At 42.9% G+C, this 15,223-nt stretch overlaps 1 protein-coding gene across 2 annotated transcripts; it reads right to left on the bottom strand.

Annotated features, from left to right (window-relative positions):
• Window positions 1-28: 28 nt before the first annotated feature.
• rnft1 (ring finger protein, transmembrane 1) lies at window positions 29-3,759 on the bottom strand. Of its 2 annotated transcripts, none has more exons than XM_062558079.1 (9): window positions 3,561-3,759; window positions 2,705-3,191; window positions 2,545-2,621; window positions 2,366-2,466; window positions 1,960-2,113; window positions 1,709-1,867; window positions 1,564-1,629; window positions 1,385-1,486; window positions 29-989 (listed from the first exon to the last, which is right to left on the bottom strand). In XM_062558079.1, the coding sequence occupies exons 2-9, from the start codon at window positions 3,123-3,125 to the stop codon at window positions 855-857; spliced, it is 1,215 nt and encodes a 404-aa protein (XP_062414063.1). In that variant the 5' UTR covers window positions 3,126-3,191; window positions 3,561-3,759; the 3' UTR covers window positions 29-854. The 2 variants fall into 2 exon arrangements, with proteins under 2 accessions (XP_062414063.1, XP_037323619.1); XM_037467722.2 differs by having other exon boundaries at window positions 2,705-3,171; window positions 3,561-3,758.
• Window positions 3,760-15,223: the final 11,464 nt, after the last annotated feature.

The following is a 15,223-nucleotide window of genomic DNA, read 5'->3' as shown; positions in this document are numbered from 1 at the left end:
GTGTTTGCTACTTAAAGAGTCACAAACATTCAAAAGATAGATCTTTATTCAGATAGTTTATGCATTTGAATGGATAAAAGAAACAGTAAAGAGGTTTTGTACATAACAAAAATAGAAGTTTTCCCAGTCTTTGGTTTTTACAAAAACAAGGCTGACGCCTCTAGAAAAATAATTTGTGCGAATTAGTCTCACACGCTCTGTTGCATCCTTTTTATCAGACAATGCAAAGAAATAGTAATCAAAAGCATAACAAACTGTTTGTCCATTACATTAAATTATTCATCAGTCTGCCATGGCAACGCTCTGGTCACTACTGGACCATTTAATAACAATTATTACTTTAGTGGGCTTCCAAGAAGCCTTTACAGGTCAACTATGCAGCTAAAGCAGAATTCAGAAGCACTCTTGAACAGTTGAATACAAAGAAACATTGGATAGGAGAGTTTGTGTGTTGTATGTTTTGTCAAATGTGATTGAAAAATCTTTTTAAAATACATTTTACTTTATATATATATATATATAATCTCCCAGTGTGAATTCAATCTGATGTTCCCGTATTTACAAGTAGAGAGAACTGGAAGTAGAACAATGTGTTCCTCATTCAGGAAAAGTTAAATCAAGATTAAAAAGGTGAATAAAGTCATGTAAATGAAAAAAAACAATCCAAAAATAGGATGTAGGGATGTGCTGGTAGTTCAATCAAACACATCTGCAATGTGTGTCCTTCCTGCAGGGGGCACCGCCCTCAGATGATCAATGAAACTGGGTGTAGCAGTTACTTTGACGGCCACATGCAATTACATTAATTACCAGCTCATACCCATGCCCTGCACCCAAAAGCCCTCAATAAACAATCAATAAATCTGCAAATGTGGAGATGTGGCTCCGTCCCTCCATTTGTAAACCTTCTCTGTGATCACAGTGCGGCAGAGAGGGCAGCTCTTCTCCCGGTTGAACCACAGAGCGATGCATTCGTCACAGAATATGTGCTGCACGGAGGAAAAAAAACATGTCAGCATGTCCTGGTCCTACCATACATGACTAGATGTATAAAAAGTACTGCCCTTCAATTCATCGGATTAAGGGGAAAAAAAGGCTCGGACTTGAGATACATTTTTGTACTCGGTATTATTACACAGAAAGATGTGAGAAAAATATATATATATATATATATATATATATATATATATATATATAAGTGATACCGCGCCATGCATGATTTGAGCAACTGCTGTGATAAAGTTTGATAACATAATTAAGGGGTTACAGACCTCTGGAGCAACTAAATACATTGATGCACACAGGAGAGTGAACTTGCTGTTTAACGTCTCATCGAAAATTCTAGGATTAGAAAAGCGTGCAGCGCACACTTGTTTGGTTTTACCTGACAGAGCAGGGCCCGAGGCTCCCTGTACTCCCCCTGACAGATGGGACAGATGTCCCCTGCCTCGTTGCACTGACCCCTGGTGGCGGCTGAGCCTGTATGCTGAGAAACAAAGAACATCTTTAAAACAGCTACTTTCTGAATTGGACTAGCTATCAAACAAGTGGTTTACCACTGACCTCGCCCTTAACCAGTATCCTCATGGTTTTCATAAACAACGCCCCTTGTCCATACAATCCCAACAACTGAAAGAGACCAATAAACAAAAGGTTTAACTTTTTTGTAAAAAACACCAAGATCTATTGCTTGGTTGATTGATGGCACCTTCAGTATGAGATAGAGCAAAGCCAGCAGGACCCCCAGTGTGAGTCCAGGGGTGCCGTCAGTCTCCTGGTATGTGACCAGGTAGCGGAACCAAAGTGGGAAAGGCGCCGTGGCCTGGTGGACTTGACCCAGCTCCTCACTCAGCATCACCCACCGCCCCTGGCGACATTCAAACATACAAAATAAGAGCTACTTGACTTTCCCGGCCAACCTATACATAACATTAACGTTATTAACCCTCCCACTCTCACCTGGGTCCTGTATGTCACCAGCGAGGATGGCAGCAGCAGGATAAGGCACTTGATCCCCATAGAGATGAACTTTATTATGAAGTTGGTGATGCCGACAGCCCAGAGAACCTCCCAGAAACCCAGCGGCTCAATGGTTGGGCTGAGGAAGATGAGGCTGGAAGGAGGGTGACATTCAGGTTAAATGGCACGCGTTAGCACAGTCACGTACAGCTGGTTACTAAACTATGGCACAGGTGAACAGTCCTGCTTGATGAGAGAGTAAAGTCACCCAGAATATGTGTTCTGGCTACACATTCAACATACTAATTGAGAGGATATCCCAAGAACATCTAATTGGTCACTGGAAACAGCCAGATAGCCTTGTTGTCCCGGGGTAACTGATGTGAAGAGATGCATCAACTCATACCAATGGTGAAGGGCCTCGTCGAGGAAGGTGTAGTAAAGCAGGAGGCTGGAGGAGACCAGGAACAGCAGGAGCCATACACACTGCAGCTTTGAGTGACGGTCCTGAGGAGAAACAGGTGAATGGTTTAGGAATCTAGCTGTACATGGCCTAAGGAATGTGTCCTCCTTCTCCCAGCTTACCTGAAGAAAGACCTGAGTTTGAATGTTTTTATTCACATATAGAAAAGTTGTGAAGAGGCCAACTCCAACTGCCAGACCTAGTAAACAGGAAAGAAGAGAGTAAACAATGATGCCTTTCGTTCACAGTGACAGGAATGCAGTTTGCTTCACTCCTACCCACCGAGCGCGTGTTGGATGACTAGTTTAGCACACACGATGACAAGGAAAGGAAGACTCTTTTGAAGCCAGCGGAAGAGGCAGCGAAGCTCAGACATGGAGCTACTGGGTTCTCCAGAGTCCAGATCAGAGTCAGGCGGGTCGAGCTCAGCCTCAGGATGCGCGTGGTGTGGCACCCGATGGTGTCCGTGTGGCTGAGAGTGGGAGTGGCTGTGGGAGGTGACTCTGGACCTCCTGGAGGATGCGCACCCACTGGACTCCCCAGGCTTGCTGGTCATGGTTACCCGCACCTCGTGGCTCTCCGGGTCGTTGGTGGCAGCAGCAGCAGCAGCAGAAGGGGTCGGTGTTCTGGGAAGTGTTTGTTGCAGAGTTGGGGATAAACCATTTCCTGTATGGGCGCCCCGCTCACTTGCATCAGGCTGCATAACAGCAGGAGAGTCCCTCAGTTTCAGTGCTCCTCTGGTATCACTCCTTTGACAAAGAAGACAAAGCTATAAAGTCTCAGTCACAAGGTGTCCAGGATCGATCATCCGGGTTCACAAGTAGTTTATAATGAAAGTTGTCGGTCAAACTACTCTTTAGAATGAATGGCAACAGCGTTTAGCGTTTCAAGTGAGAGTGACGACTAGAAGGTTAACAACGTCAGTGTATCATTCATCAGGAATAAATTGTGTGAAATATGAGCGATAGTATATTAATCCCAGCTGAACGTTAAGACTGTTACACCCGTCATTGTCGGGGAATAAACCCCAAAGCAGAGACAAGCAGACAACTGTCTCCTCGAGCCGCCGCCGTTAGCATTAGCAGCTAACAGATGTTTTCTATCCGGAGAGCCTGGCGGGGGAAACGCTTCGACTCACCTGTCATTCTGCATCCGGAGTTTCATGGTAAGTTGCTGGTCTCCATCTAATACAATCTCCACGTCGCCAAACTAAACATAAGCTAAGTTAAATCAAAAGCAAAACTAAGCTGTAGCGTTTAGGCTAAACCATAAGCTGGTGGATCAGACATCTTGACGTTGTTTACGACATCACGTCGCGAACTTCTTCTGTAGATGTTTACGACGCACCAGATGCAAGGCCGCCACCTAGTGGATCACACCCTGAATAATAACATTAAACGCAAAAACATTGCTAGTATGACTAATACAGTTATACTGTTACATATCCTTAAAATCTTTTTTAGCAATTATGTTTTTTGATTAAACTGTATTTATTGTAATTGTCTTATTGATTATTGATAAGACCGTTTCATTGTGTTCAAAATATCGTTTTCTTATTTCTTATAATTAATAGGCTGATCTACCACTGATACTCTTTTAATCACCAATCAGTCTCTTTCCTGCTGAAAGAGACTGATTGGTGAAGCTATTGCAAAGCTTTGTTCTCAGTATTCTTTCCTCGTACGAGTGCATGTGCGTGTGTGTGATCATTTCCATCCAAATGCAGCACATATTCTTCAACTCTTTTTCTAATGCACAAATACAACATGTGTAAACCTGGTTCACAGGAGGTTTCAGTGGCTCACACTTTTTGAAACATTTGATTGACTGAGTCAACCGTTGGCGGCCAGGAGGCAGCGTAGAGCCGTGGGGACTATTCTGTTTTCTAACATCTGTCTGCTAGTGGAATTGATAGAGTTGACAACTAAAGACAGACAATTTATGGTAAATAAATCCAAACACCATTGTTTAACATATTCACACATTCGGACTGACATCAAAGCTTAAAAGCTTTATTCTTTCAGCCAAGACAAGCCCTCTCACTAGTTTCTAACTTTTGGAAAAATGCTTCTACGGGAAGTTTAAGACGTTTGATGCCTCTGTCATACCTGTTCAATACACAGAGCTGGAGCTAACATCCTGTTAGCTTAGCATAGCATGTAGACTGTAACCAGGCAGCATTCCAGTTATATCATTTGGTCCAAAATGTAAAGAGAATATCGCTTTAAAGCTAAACAAATGAACACTTCATATTTCTAGGTTATCTGCAGGACTATTTCTAGGCTTTTAATGGTATTTTTTTTACAGTAATTATAACTATAGTTACTTTACGTTGCTTTCCATCTCTAGGATGTCTAGGAACACAACCATGAATGCATTCTTCTTTTTTTGCATTGGTTTCTTCTGTGTTTATTGAATTCCACATCTTATAATGTGGTAAAATGTTGTAATATTAGCGTAATTTCCGACCAATTAAGCTTCGAACGTTTGGGAATTCAGCAACAGTGGCTGACAAATTAAACTCAATGCCACGCTTCCAAAGCGTAAAACATTTAAATTCAAATGGTCTTTCAATGTCATAAAGGAAACATCACATAAATTGATGAAATGTAACCAGTCATTGTTCTTTTGTTTGGATGAGAATGTTTTTGGCTGCAGTACCATGACCTGTTTCTGTTAAGGAGGTTTTCTTTTCTCTGATGTCTGCCCACACATTGGATAAGCCTGAAGTCGGCAACAGTGCTGAAAGGAGCTTGATGTACTACGACTCTGAGAGCTGTTCCCCATCTCTAACCCGGCCTGTAATTGTGTTATTGCTCTATGGAATTGTCATTGTAGTTTTACTGCCACAGTCATGGCAGAGCAGCCAAGTCCGTGGAGGGAGGTTAACCTGACACATAAATAGCTATCTGCCAAGATGAAGGGAGCTCGCCAGTGAGCCGATGAGGAGAGCAGTGACCTGACATTGCTTCTGACAGACTGCGTACTTCCCCTGTCATCTTCCTTTCTCTGCTCACGGTGCCACCTGCTGCTTCCTCTGATGTCTTACTAACTGCCAAGCTTCAATGATAGTGTTCTCCTGTCTTGAATACAATGTGTTTGCATGTGTGTGTGCATGTATACACATCAAAGTAATTCACGGTTTTCAACTAGCTGTTCACTAGCTATTATTTAGGAAATGTATGGTATTAAATGATAATTTGAAGTGCATCTGTAACCAAAGGGTGGTTTCCACAATCAAGTGGTGTGTATGCGCCACTGTAGTTGACAACTCAAAATGAATTTTAAATACAATTTAGTCCACTCTGAATCCAAATCTACAGTTAAAAACCCATTATAAAAACAATGCCTAAAATGACAGAATCTAAAAGTATTCTACATTTTGCAACACCGTAAAAGCCCAGTAAAAGAGATGGACCTCTATTTAAAAAGCTAAGATAGGTAATTACATTACAAGGACAATGTATTTCAAAGCCAAATGGCGGACGGATTTCTAAAAGCTCTTTAAAACCACTGGTCTCAATTCTTTAGTCAAAAGTCCTCCTATCCACCTCCACTCCGTGCTGCTCCAATTCCCACCTTCCCCCGTATCACACCAGGCTCTTTAAAGGTGCTTTGGTGCATTCTGGGACGCACCTGTTGATCCTAATGAGATGCACCATTAGACACTCACTTAATAAAACATAGATATACAAATAAAACCACATCTGCAATAACCAACACAATAAAAATGCAAGTAAAAGCATGCAGATTTAAAAATCTAAAAATTACTGTATAATTAAAGCAAAGTAGTGTCTAACGGTTACACATATTTGTTCATTTTCTAGAGAATTGTTATCATAGGAAAAATGTTGAAACGGATTAGAAATCTAATATTACGTAAAAGTAAAAGTATTATTTTTTATGCATCAATGACTATTTTACACTGTGTACATACAGTACATGACACACAGCAGATTTCATAAGCAATGATTGAGGGTTATTAGAGAGGTTATTTTTAGGCAAGCATTTTCTTTATCTCATAGATCTTTTTCATATTTCATATCATTCCAACACAAGTCCAGCATCAAACTACCAACAATTCACATTGTAATTGCTACTGTTAATCGAAACACACGTGACACCCATATACTCACAACGATTAAAGTGTTTTAAGTCTAAGTCTAAAAAAATGTAAATAACCTTTATCGATGAAAACATTGTTATACAATTGCACTGGCCTGGGGCCACCAGTTCAATATTTATGTACAATAACAATAACATTTGTATAGCACCAATCATACACACAATACAGTTTAATCTGCTTCACGTCAAATTGTTTAACTCAGTTATACTGAAATTGTTCACAAATTGTCAAAGGCTTTGCATTTTGTGTCTCTGTGCTGAGTCTCCGTGGCATACCTTTGGACATCATCTCAGACAAGTCATCCCACAATCCTGGAAGGCTTCCAGACCTCTGGTTATCCACCTCAGGTGGAGGCCAGACCTGGAGGCAGCGCTCTGTTGCATCTCTGCCCCCTGCCCTGGATTGAAAACGAGTCCGATCCAGTCCTGCCCCTGGCATGGCCCCATTGTTCCTTGGGTTATTTATCACATCTGTTTAATGCTCACCAGGATAAAGTAGCCTTGCCTCTGTCCATGCACATCGATGTTTGCTCTAACCGTGTTTCATCCAGCTGACAGGGAGCAGCTATTTTGCCAAACGTCACCAGATCAGTCCGAGAGTTTGGCTTCCTTCCAAAGACATTGGTTTAAAGCCAGACTAGAAAAGGTTTAAGTTGCACTGGTCTCTTCAACAACAATACCGTAGATTGGGATTTGTGCTACATATAGTGATTTATTGGGAGAAACAAGACAATTCTATATGAAATCAGACATTGAAAAAAAAGACATTTGAGGAAAAAAGGGTAACATTCAGACACCAAATGTAATATTTACAATAAAAAAGGAGTATTAAGGTAGTCAAACTTTTAGTCAATGTCCCCCCAGTGTTGCATGACCAGAGAATACAGTTGGTACTTTAGAGATAACATTAGAAAAGCTAGGGGTCAATTGGAACCAGGTTCACTCTTTTTTTTAAGTCCATCCATTGATCCATTGATCCATTTTGACTAATATGAACAGGAGAGCCAAATACAACAAACAGCAATGTACAAGCAGTTATGTAAATATTGTTTTAAGACAGTGTTGAAAATGAAACTACCCTTTACCCAGTAAGGAAAACAAAGTGCTTTCCACATACCCCAACCCATGTAAATCAGACATTCATAAAAGTGAACTGAGAAGGATTCAGTAGAATCAATTCAGTCAAGACCACCCCGGAGTTACAGCCGTGAATATTTAACACCATCTTGTGGGCCTCCCTCATTACTCATCAAAAGGGATTTTTATAGGATTCCACAAAAACATAAAAGGCTTTCTCTTTCTGTGCAGCAGCATCCGATATCACCTCTGGCCTTCAACTTCTAATGTATGCATCATAAACACAGAACTGTACAGCATCAAAGACACTGATGGACAGATTTCCCTTTCTCTGATACTTGAAGCCAACTTGAATTCACTGAATATCCAGAAGGTGGTGCTGTCTGATAAGTTATGAGAGGACGCTCAAATTGAGCACAGGAGGATTACTCTTAGCCCACTGTATCACCACACAGCTACCTTTGCTACCAAACATGTATTTTTAAGGCTGCAAACTGATACTTTTATATAGTTGAGCTACCTAATGCTCATATTGTGATATATTGTACTCTGCACATCCCTGTGGCCCACCGGTGGCCACCAAGGTGAAAAGAATTGTTCCCCGGTGACCTCTGCGTGCCTCTGCTTATCAGGAGCGTGCCCTACCTGCTCTTCAGGCCACTCGCACCAGCTTGTTATAATGCCATCGGTGTGGTAGCACACTTGTCATCCTTTTCCCTTTCATTTTAATAGATGGTCTTCTCCACAGCTGCCACATGAGACAAAAAAACTGCCTTTTCGGCCCCGACACGGCCTCTCAATTGTCAACCTGATGGATGTGTGCAGCCTGCATCTAGGACACTGCATCAGCTTTGCGGGCTCTTAGCCGCTTACCGTGGATACACATCGCTGCTCACTTCTTGTCGCTGTTGTGGTGTTGTTGTTTTGTAACGTGGCTCTGACTGGGTAAAACATGGTGCCCGTTTAAATGTGTTAATGATGCTTGTGTCATGATATCACAACCAGAGACACTAAGGAGGATCCATCCGGGAGGATGTTGTCGCACTTAAATTGTACTTATAATGGCTCTTATCTATAGCAAGTTGTAAATCGGCTTATTTATGGAAATTGCATTTTGTTGTTGTATCCTTATGGTTGAAATGCACTTATTGTAAGTCGCTTTGGGGTTAAGAAAACTGGTTGAAGGGGGCATCTCCATGGACTCAAACACTGGTTAAAAGCGTTCTTTTAATACACCATGATGTGTTTTTGTGTTATTGATGTCATGTAATGCCTCAGCAGAGGTCCTACTCTTCCACCACCCTCCCCTGCTCTTTCTCCCTTGGTAGCCAGAGGCCAAAGTCGTGGGCTGCCATACCAGTCCTAATAAATCCTCGGCCGAGAGTGGCGGCAGCAGCAGCAGGACTGCATTCTTCCGGAGGCAGCACTTCCCCTAATCTTCCCCCGGAGATGGAGCAACAGTTGGCCTGGCTTGTGGGGAGGGGAATGGAGAGGAAAAGGGGGTTAATGCTCTCTGTTGGTCTCCGTGTAAAGCACAAGACGCCACACAGTGACCAGCAGAAAGCATTACCCTATCGGCCTCACTTGTTTTTTCTCCACAATGATGGACACAGTGATCCCCTCTGGTGTGTGTGTGTGTGAAAAAGTAAAAGCATGAAAAGAAAGGGCGAAGCTCGGTGGCACCGAACTAGGAAATGCCTTGCAGATGTGTGCTCTAATGTTGCCACTTGCGTCAGCCAAGAGCTTTTTGTTGGCCCTAAGCAGAACATAATTCTACATCGTAAACGTGTTGAAGGGTTTCATAAACAAGAAGGAATAGCTGAAACGCCTCTCTTTTTTTCCCCTGCATCCCATTAGGTGAGTGAAGGTGATTAACAGACTCATTGTGTGGCAGACCCCGGTCAATAAGCACGGTTTTGTCCACTTATAAAGCTGACACAGCCTGTGTGGTCTTTATTGAGGTGGTCAGGCCCCAATGACCGAATTCCTCTCTGCTGGTCTCTAGTTTCAATTGATTGCTTTAATTTGGCCCATAATGAGTGTGATGCCTCTCGACTGCAATTAGTGTGTGTATACTTGTGGGCTGTGTTTAATTACTGCAGTGGATGGATGCTGTGTGGCCGAGCAGGAGCCTGCAGGATCCACAACTGGGCTTTGGATCTACTGGCACATGAACCCAAAGTGTGTCAGGGCCAGAACTTAACTTAAGGCCTCCTGTCTAAGGGAGGTTGTCAAATTTATTTTTACCCTTCTGCCATAAATCCAACGGGTTTAACCTGGTGAACTGAGCCCCGGTTTCACATACCTTCAACGAAAGTGTGTCTCGACTACAAACCACACACTGTATGTCGGGGGGTTCAAATTCATCACATGTTTCAGGACATTTTCCCAAGAACTCGGTCTTAACTACAATGTTCTGTTTAATGCTTCTTAACACTTCCACTGAACCACAGAAGGACGTATCGTATTTTTGACTGGATCATATATATTTGACAGTTGTAGTTATTCTTCATGTACAGATGTTCTACTAAACATAAACACATGATAAATAACACACCGTTGAATATTAAACCGGTAGATTCCACCCTTTTGGTCTGTGGTCCCATGCAAATGATTATGCAATTGTTTCCAATAATCACAAATAAGATGTCTAGAAGTTGTTTGCACTGAGTATATATTAATATATAACTAAATAAGAAAATATTCAAACTTCGTCCAAAAAAGAAATTCAAACCAGTGAAGCAAAAGTTCTTCGAATCTACCTAATTTATGCTCTTAGATTTAGAGGCATCCCTCCCCTATCTAGCTCTATATCAAGTAGTAACAACTAGCTACTTCTCACCCAGCTACAAATGTAAAGTGCTAATCATGCATTGATGCTTCACAATTCACAATCTGACTCTGATGTATGAACATACGATAATATATAAGTTACAGAGACCAAATGTCTGTATAATGACCACTTTCACTTTTACACCTTCACATTCTCTATATTTTCTCTCTATATCCAAAGCGACTTACATTGCATTATAACCCATGCCGTACATTCTGCCTGGTCAGCAATTAGGGGTTAGGTGCCTTGCTCAGGGACACTTCGAACCTTGCAGTTCCCAGCGCACCACACTACTCCACCCCAATGAATACCATTATTGCATATGGATGTCCACATAAAGATACTCTATCTGTTAATGCAATTTGTGCTCACTTTGAGTGCATTTGCCAAAACAGGATGGAACTAATAGACACCAACAGTAATACAATCGTGAAACCTGCATGCAGTCATCCAGATGGTTAGCTACCAAAGGAGCTGGATGTCCTCAGCATAATGAAAAGAAAATTCACCCCCAGACACCCTCCCTCTGTCTCTCATTTGTCTCTCCATGGCTCTGTCTTTTTTTAATGAAAACATGCTTGCTCATCAGCAGAGGAGGCTGGGCGTGGGCTCCTCTTGCTGGGTGATAGCGGCAGCTCCCTTGGGGCGTGGTGGCGGTGGTGGCGGTGGTGGCGGTGGTGGCGGTGGTGGAGGGCTCGGTTCCGTGTGTCCCGACACTGTCGGCCTGTAGTGAATGCAAATGAGGCTGAGCTCCGTGTGATATAGTCTCTGCGTATACCCAAGCACTAACTCTATCTCTTACTATCACGCTCTCTCCCTCGCTGTCTCTCGTCCTATCTATCTCAAGGTCCCGAGGGTGCGCACACCCTCCTCCACCTTTGTTTAAATCATGATGATACGCTGCGCTTAGCACTCAGCTGTCACACACGCGTAGAGCCAAAATGGTGGCTTCATTGCACTAGTAGGCATATAGATTCTATTACATATTTGGATCATGCAGAACATGCATTGTAGTACAGTCCCAAAACAGCCTTTCAAATATAGTAAAATGTAAAAAAAAAAGTATAAGACACCTTGTTTTTATCTTATTGAATTCCAGGCAGCAGGGCAATTGGTCCCAGGTTAGAGTTGAAGGATTCCTTAGGTTGAAGGACTAAAATGTCCACATAAAATAGTGGAATTGAACCATGACCTGGATTGTGCCCTTGGAGATATGGATGCTCCTAATAAGCAGAAAGCAAGTTGACCTCTTAAGCATGCGTCTCCCGTCTTAGCTCATAGAAAATTTGCTCAACTTTGCATGGTTGTTTATGCCTCATCAATAAGTGACTGATTGTTTGTTCACAAATCTCCTATCTCCAGTAGGCCTAACCTCCACCTCAACTTAATTATGTTCCTGCTGTTTCATGCTAATTTGAAGTGTAAAGCAGACTTCTGATGATGTTCTGTGTTTGATTGCTCTCAAGCTCCTCCACCAGTTGGACGGTTACCATTTGTTTTTCTCAGTCATTAAGCAGATAATCTTATGTTGATTGCCAAGAGCTAATTACAATAGCCGGAGCCTTTCTGCACAGTAGAGAATAAGACCGTCAAACAGGTAACGGTGAAGAGCTTTTAGTGAAGCGGCCCTGCTGTTCCATTATCCACATTCTCTTTATGATCCCCAGAAATATGACTTGATTCCTGCCTTCAATTAGATTGTTTCCAGAAGAGAAGGAGGCCATACAGGCTGTTTTTGTTTTACTGCCTTGATTGTCCTTGTTTCCTAATGTATTTTAATAAACTGATCCCACAGGGCCTGAGTGCAAGGGGAAATGAATACAAAATGTACAGCAGCAGTGGTTTTAACTTTTTAAGGTATGGATTGTAAAATACATGACACAGGAAAGCAGATTGCTGATGAAAGAGAAGTCTTCTCTCCAAGCGTATGGCTATTGAACCTGAACATTACATGTACCAAGAAGTCTTGGTACTGTATATTTTAAATCTTGGCTGATTATGTGTCACACCAAAGTTCAACAAATAAGTCACAATAAAGGTAATCAAAGTCTATACGCTTTCAATGCAGATAACCTTGGGATTTGAGCCCTCAGTTTGAAGCAAAACATCCTTTTTGCTACGCAGGACGCAATCAGCCCTAAAGTCGGATCCTGACCTTGTACAGAAGGCGTTCCTTCGCACCGTTCTCACAAGCTGGCAGAATGACAGTATTAGCTGTGACCTCCAGTCATACCTGCAGCTGCTCCTGACGGAATATTGTCGCTGCAAATTAAACTGAGGAAAAGAATAAAGGCTGGCGAGGAAGCCGAAATGACCATCCCTGCTACATTTAACTGGGTCAAATTTTAAGTCAGTTAAATTACCATTGAGTCGGATCTTTCAAGGAGTCAAAAGAGTTTTAAATATATGTTTGTTGTTGAAGTAGGATAATGCGTAATGCAAAACAAATGATATCATCGTCATGATGACAGCTTGAATCGCTCCTCCTCTATTGTCTGGGGTGGTTATAAGACATTCACCTTAGGGTAAGTCTTTCCCACTGTACCCACTAAAGACAGTCACTTCCCACCTGTCTCCATGTCCCCCTCCTTTACATTTTCTATGTGTGTGTCATCCATCTATCCCCCTGCTTCAATCCCTCTGTGTCTATACTATCATAATTGCTGTCATTGCCCTTGGCCTCAGCTCTGGTGGCAGATATCGCTGAGATAACGGCTTACTCTATCTTTTCTCCTCGGTCCTCAGGGACAAACGAAGACTGATGTTCCTGGCCTTGGAAAACACTGGCTTGCAGGATGGTAAACATTCCTGTTAGTGTGGCTTACCTCTGTAACAGTAAGGGCTACTTGTGGTATATAAATAGTAAGAAGAATCACACTAACCAGAATTGATTTGAAATGCATCCCAGTAGCTTAAGGATAAAACGTCCATGCAGGTGTTTTGATAAAGGAACGCAGCTTCATACAGCAGCGCGGCACTGCTGCACAAATAGTCAGAAGTTGAGTGTTTGCAAATGAGCCTACACAGCAAAAAATGAGCAAATTAGAGTGTGTGTGTATGTGCGTGTTTTTCTGTGAACTTGCACTTGTGCACATGCATTTATTTTTGCACCTGCGTTGTGTATGTGTGATTGACTTGTCTCGGCCTGGCTGTGTGTGTGTAAGCTGAATATTGTTGCCTCTGAGACGTGGCCCTTCCAGCGTCTCCAGCTGCAGGCTTTGACCCAAGTGGCCGATGGCTTGTATGGCCCACCACATCAAACACACACATGCATGCATGCATCTTCAAACACACATTCAAACCCTAATGTATGCTATCACCGTTCTCATGTGGAAGCTCCTTGTAAGGTCGCTGCTGAAATGCTCCCTCCCGTTAGAATGGAAGGATAACATGTCTAATGGCTGGAACTCTATATCCTTGAATAATTCAGGATAGGGCATGAGATTTCTGACACCGCATAGCCCTATATGTTGCTATCCCATCGCGTTCCTGCACTAACCGCTCAAGTAGATGTGACATGCATAGACCTCATTACCACATAATTGCTGGGTGCACCAGCGAGGATGTCTATCTTCTCATAAGAGCCCTTAATGCTAAACAATGGGCCCAGTGTTTCCTCGGCGGAGGTACATAATGGCATGAGATTTAGTGAAAAAGAGAGTGGGCTGGAGCAGGTGACGTCTCCCTCGTTCCCCTTTTCCTATTCTTCCCTCTCTCTCTTTTAGCTGGTTAATATGCATTTCATTAGGCTGCCTGCTGTGTGGTAGGCATGGCCTTTTGGGTCGTCTCCTCCACTTGCAGCCTGATTTCTTTCATAGTCAGACATACTGATTCTCCAAGATGGCAGCAGGTTCGTTCCCACTTTCCACGTTGCATCCAGCCCCAGAAAAACCTGTGGATAATTCACCCTCCCCTCACTCCCCTGTCTCGAACTGAGATGGATGCAGATGAGCTTTTCCATACCTCTCCATGTGTGTGTGTGTGTGTGTGTGTGTGTGTGTAGGAGGCGGTGTGCCTTAAGCAAGAAATGGATTGGTCTGTGTCTTCAGACTTGGCCCAGTGAGGCAGGCGGAGAGTATAATCTGATTTAAAGCATGTCAAGGATTGTGAATAATTTCCTCATTACCCCCACCCCTCCCGTCATTTTCAGGGCATATTTAATTTAACAAGGAGAGGGCTTGTGTGTGTGTGTGTGTGTGTGTGTGTGTGTGTGTGTGTGCGTGTTTGTGCATGTCTCTTTGTGTGTATGTCACGTCTATGCTGAAGCCTGTCTCCTATCTTGCTGCTCGAGGAGGAAAGAATTACTCTTGGATACTCTCTCTTTCCGTCTCTCACGTAGCCTCTCTCTCTTTCTGTTCGACCCCCTGAGAGCTACAGCTGTCACAGTGTCACTTTTCCCATCCATAATTGAGGAGTGCGCAGTGCACAAAGCCCATGAAACCATGTCAACCACTTCCAGTTGCTCCTGTTAAATAATCAGGCAGAACCAACAGTACCAGGGGGGAATCTGCCTGTGCAGCTGCCTGTATCACTGGCTTGTGCAATCAGTCCTCAACTTAACCCTCTTCTGTCTTCTCCACCCGACGACACCAAGCACTCACCCACCTGCCCTGAAAAAACTTCACTGGCCCAGTTGCTGGAGTTGGGCCAGAATGTGAGGATGAACACTAGCTTTGTGAGGTTTATGGGAACATTGGGAGCAGAAGTGGCCAAGAGAGTCCCAGGTAACCTCAACAAAGGGGTTGTGCTCATAGCGGTACTAAATG

The sequence above is a fragment of the Pungitius pungitius genome, chromosome 16, assembly GCF_949316345.1.
Source record: "Pungitius pungitius chromosome 16, fPunPun2.1, whole genome shotgun sequence".
Taxonomy (NCBI): Eukaryota; Metazoa; Chordata; class Actinopteri; order Perciformes; family Gasterosteidae; genus Pungitius; species Pungitius pungitius.
This window is presented reverse-complemented; position numbering and strand designations above follow the sequence as displayed.

Bases quoted from the DNA above. Each gene is read 5' to 3' on its own strand.
- rnft1 (XM_037467722.2), bottom strand. From the start codon at position 3,586: ATGAAACTCCGGATGCAGAATGACAG. The intron at 2,114-2,365 runs GTATGAGTTGAT...CCCTCCTTCCAG, and splicing joins GACGAGGCCCTTCACCATTG to CCTCATCTTCCTCAGCCCAA. The intron at 1,630-1,708 runs GTGCCATCAATC...GGTCTCTTTCAG, and splicing joins TGCTCTATCTCATACTGAAG to TTGTTGGGATTGTATGGACA.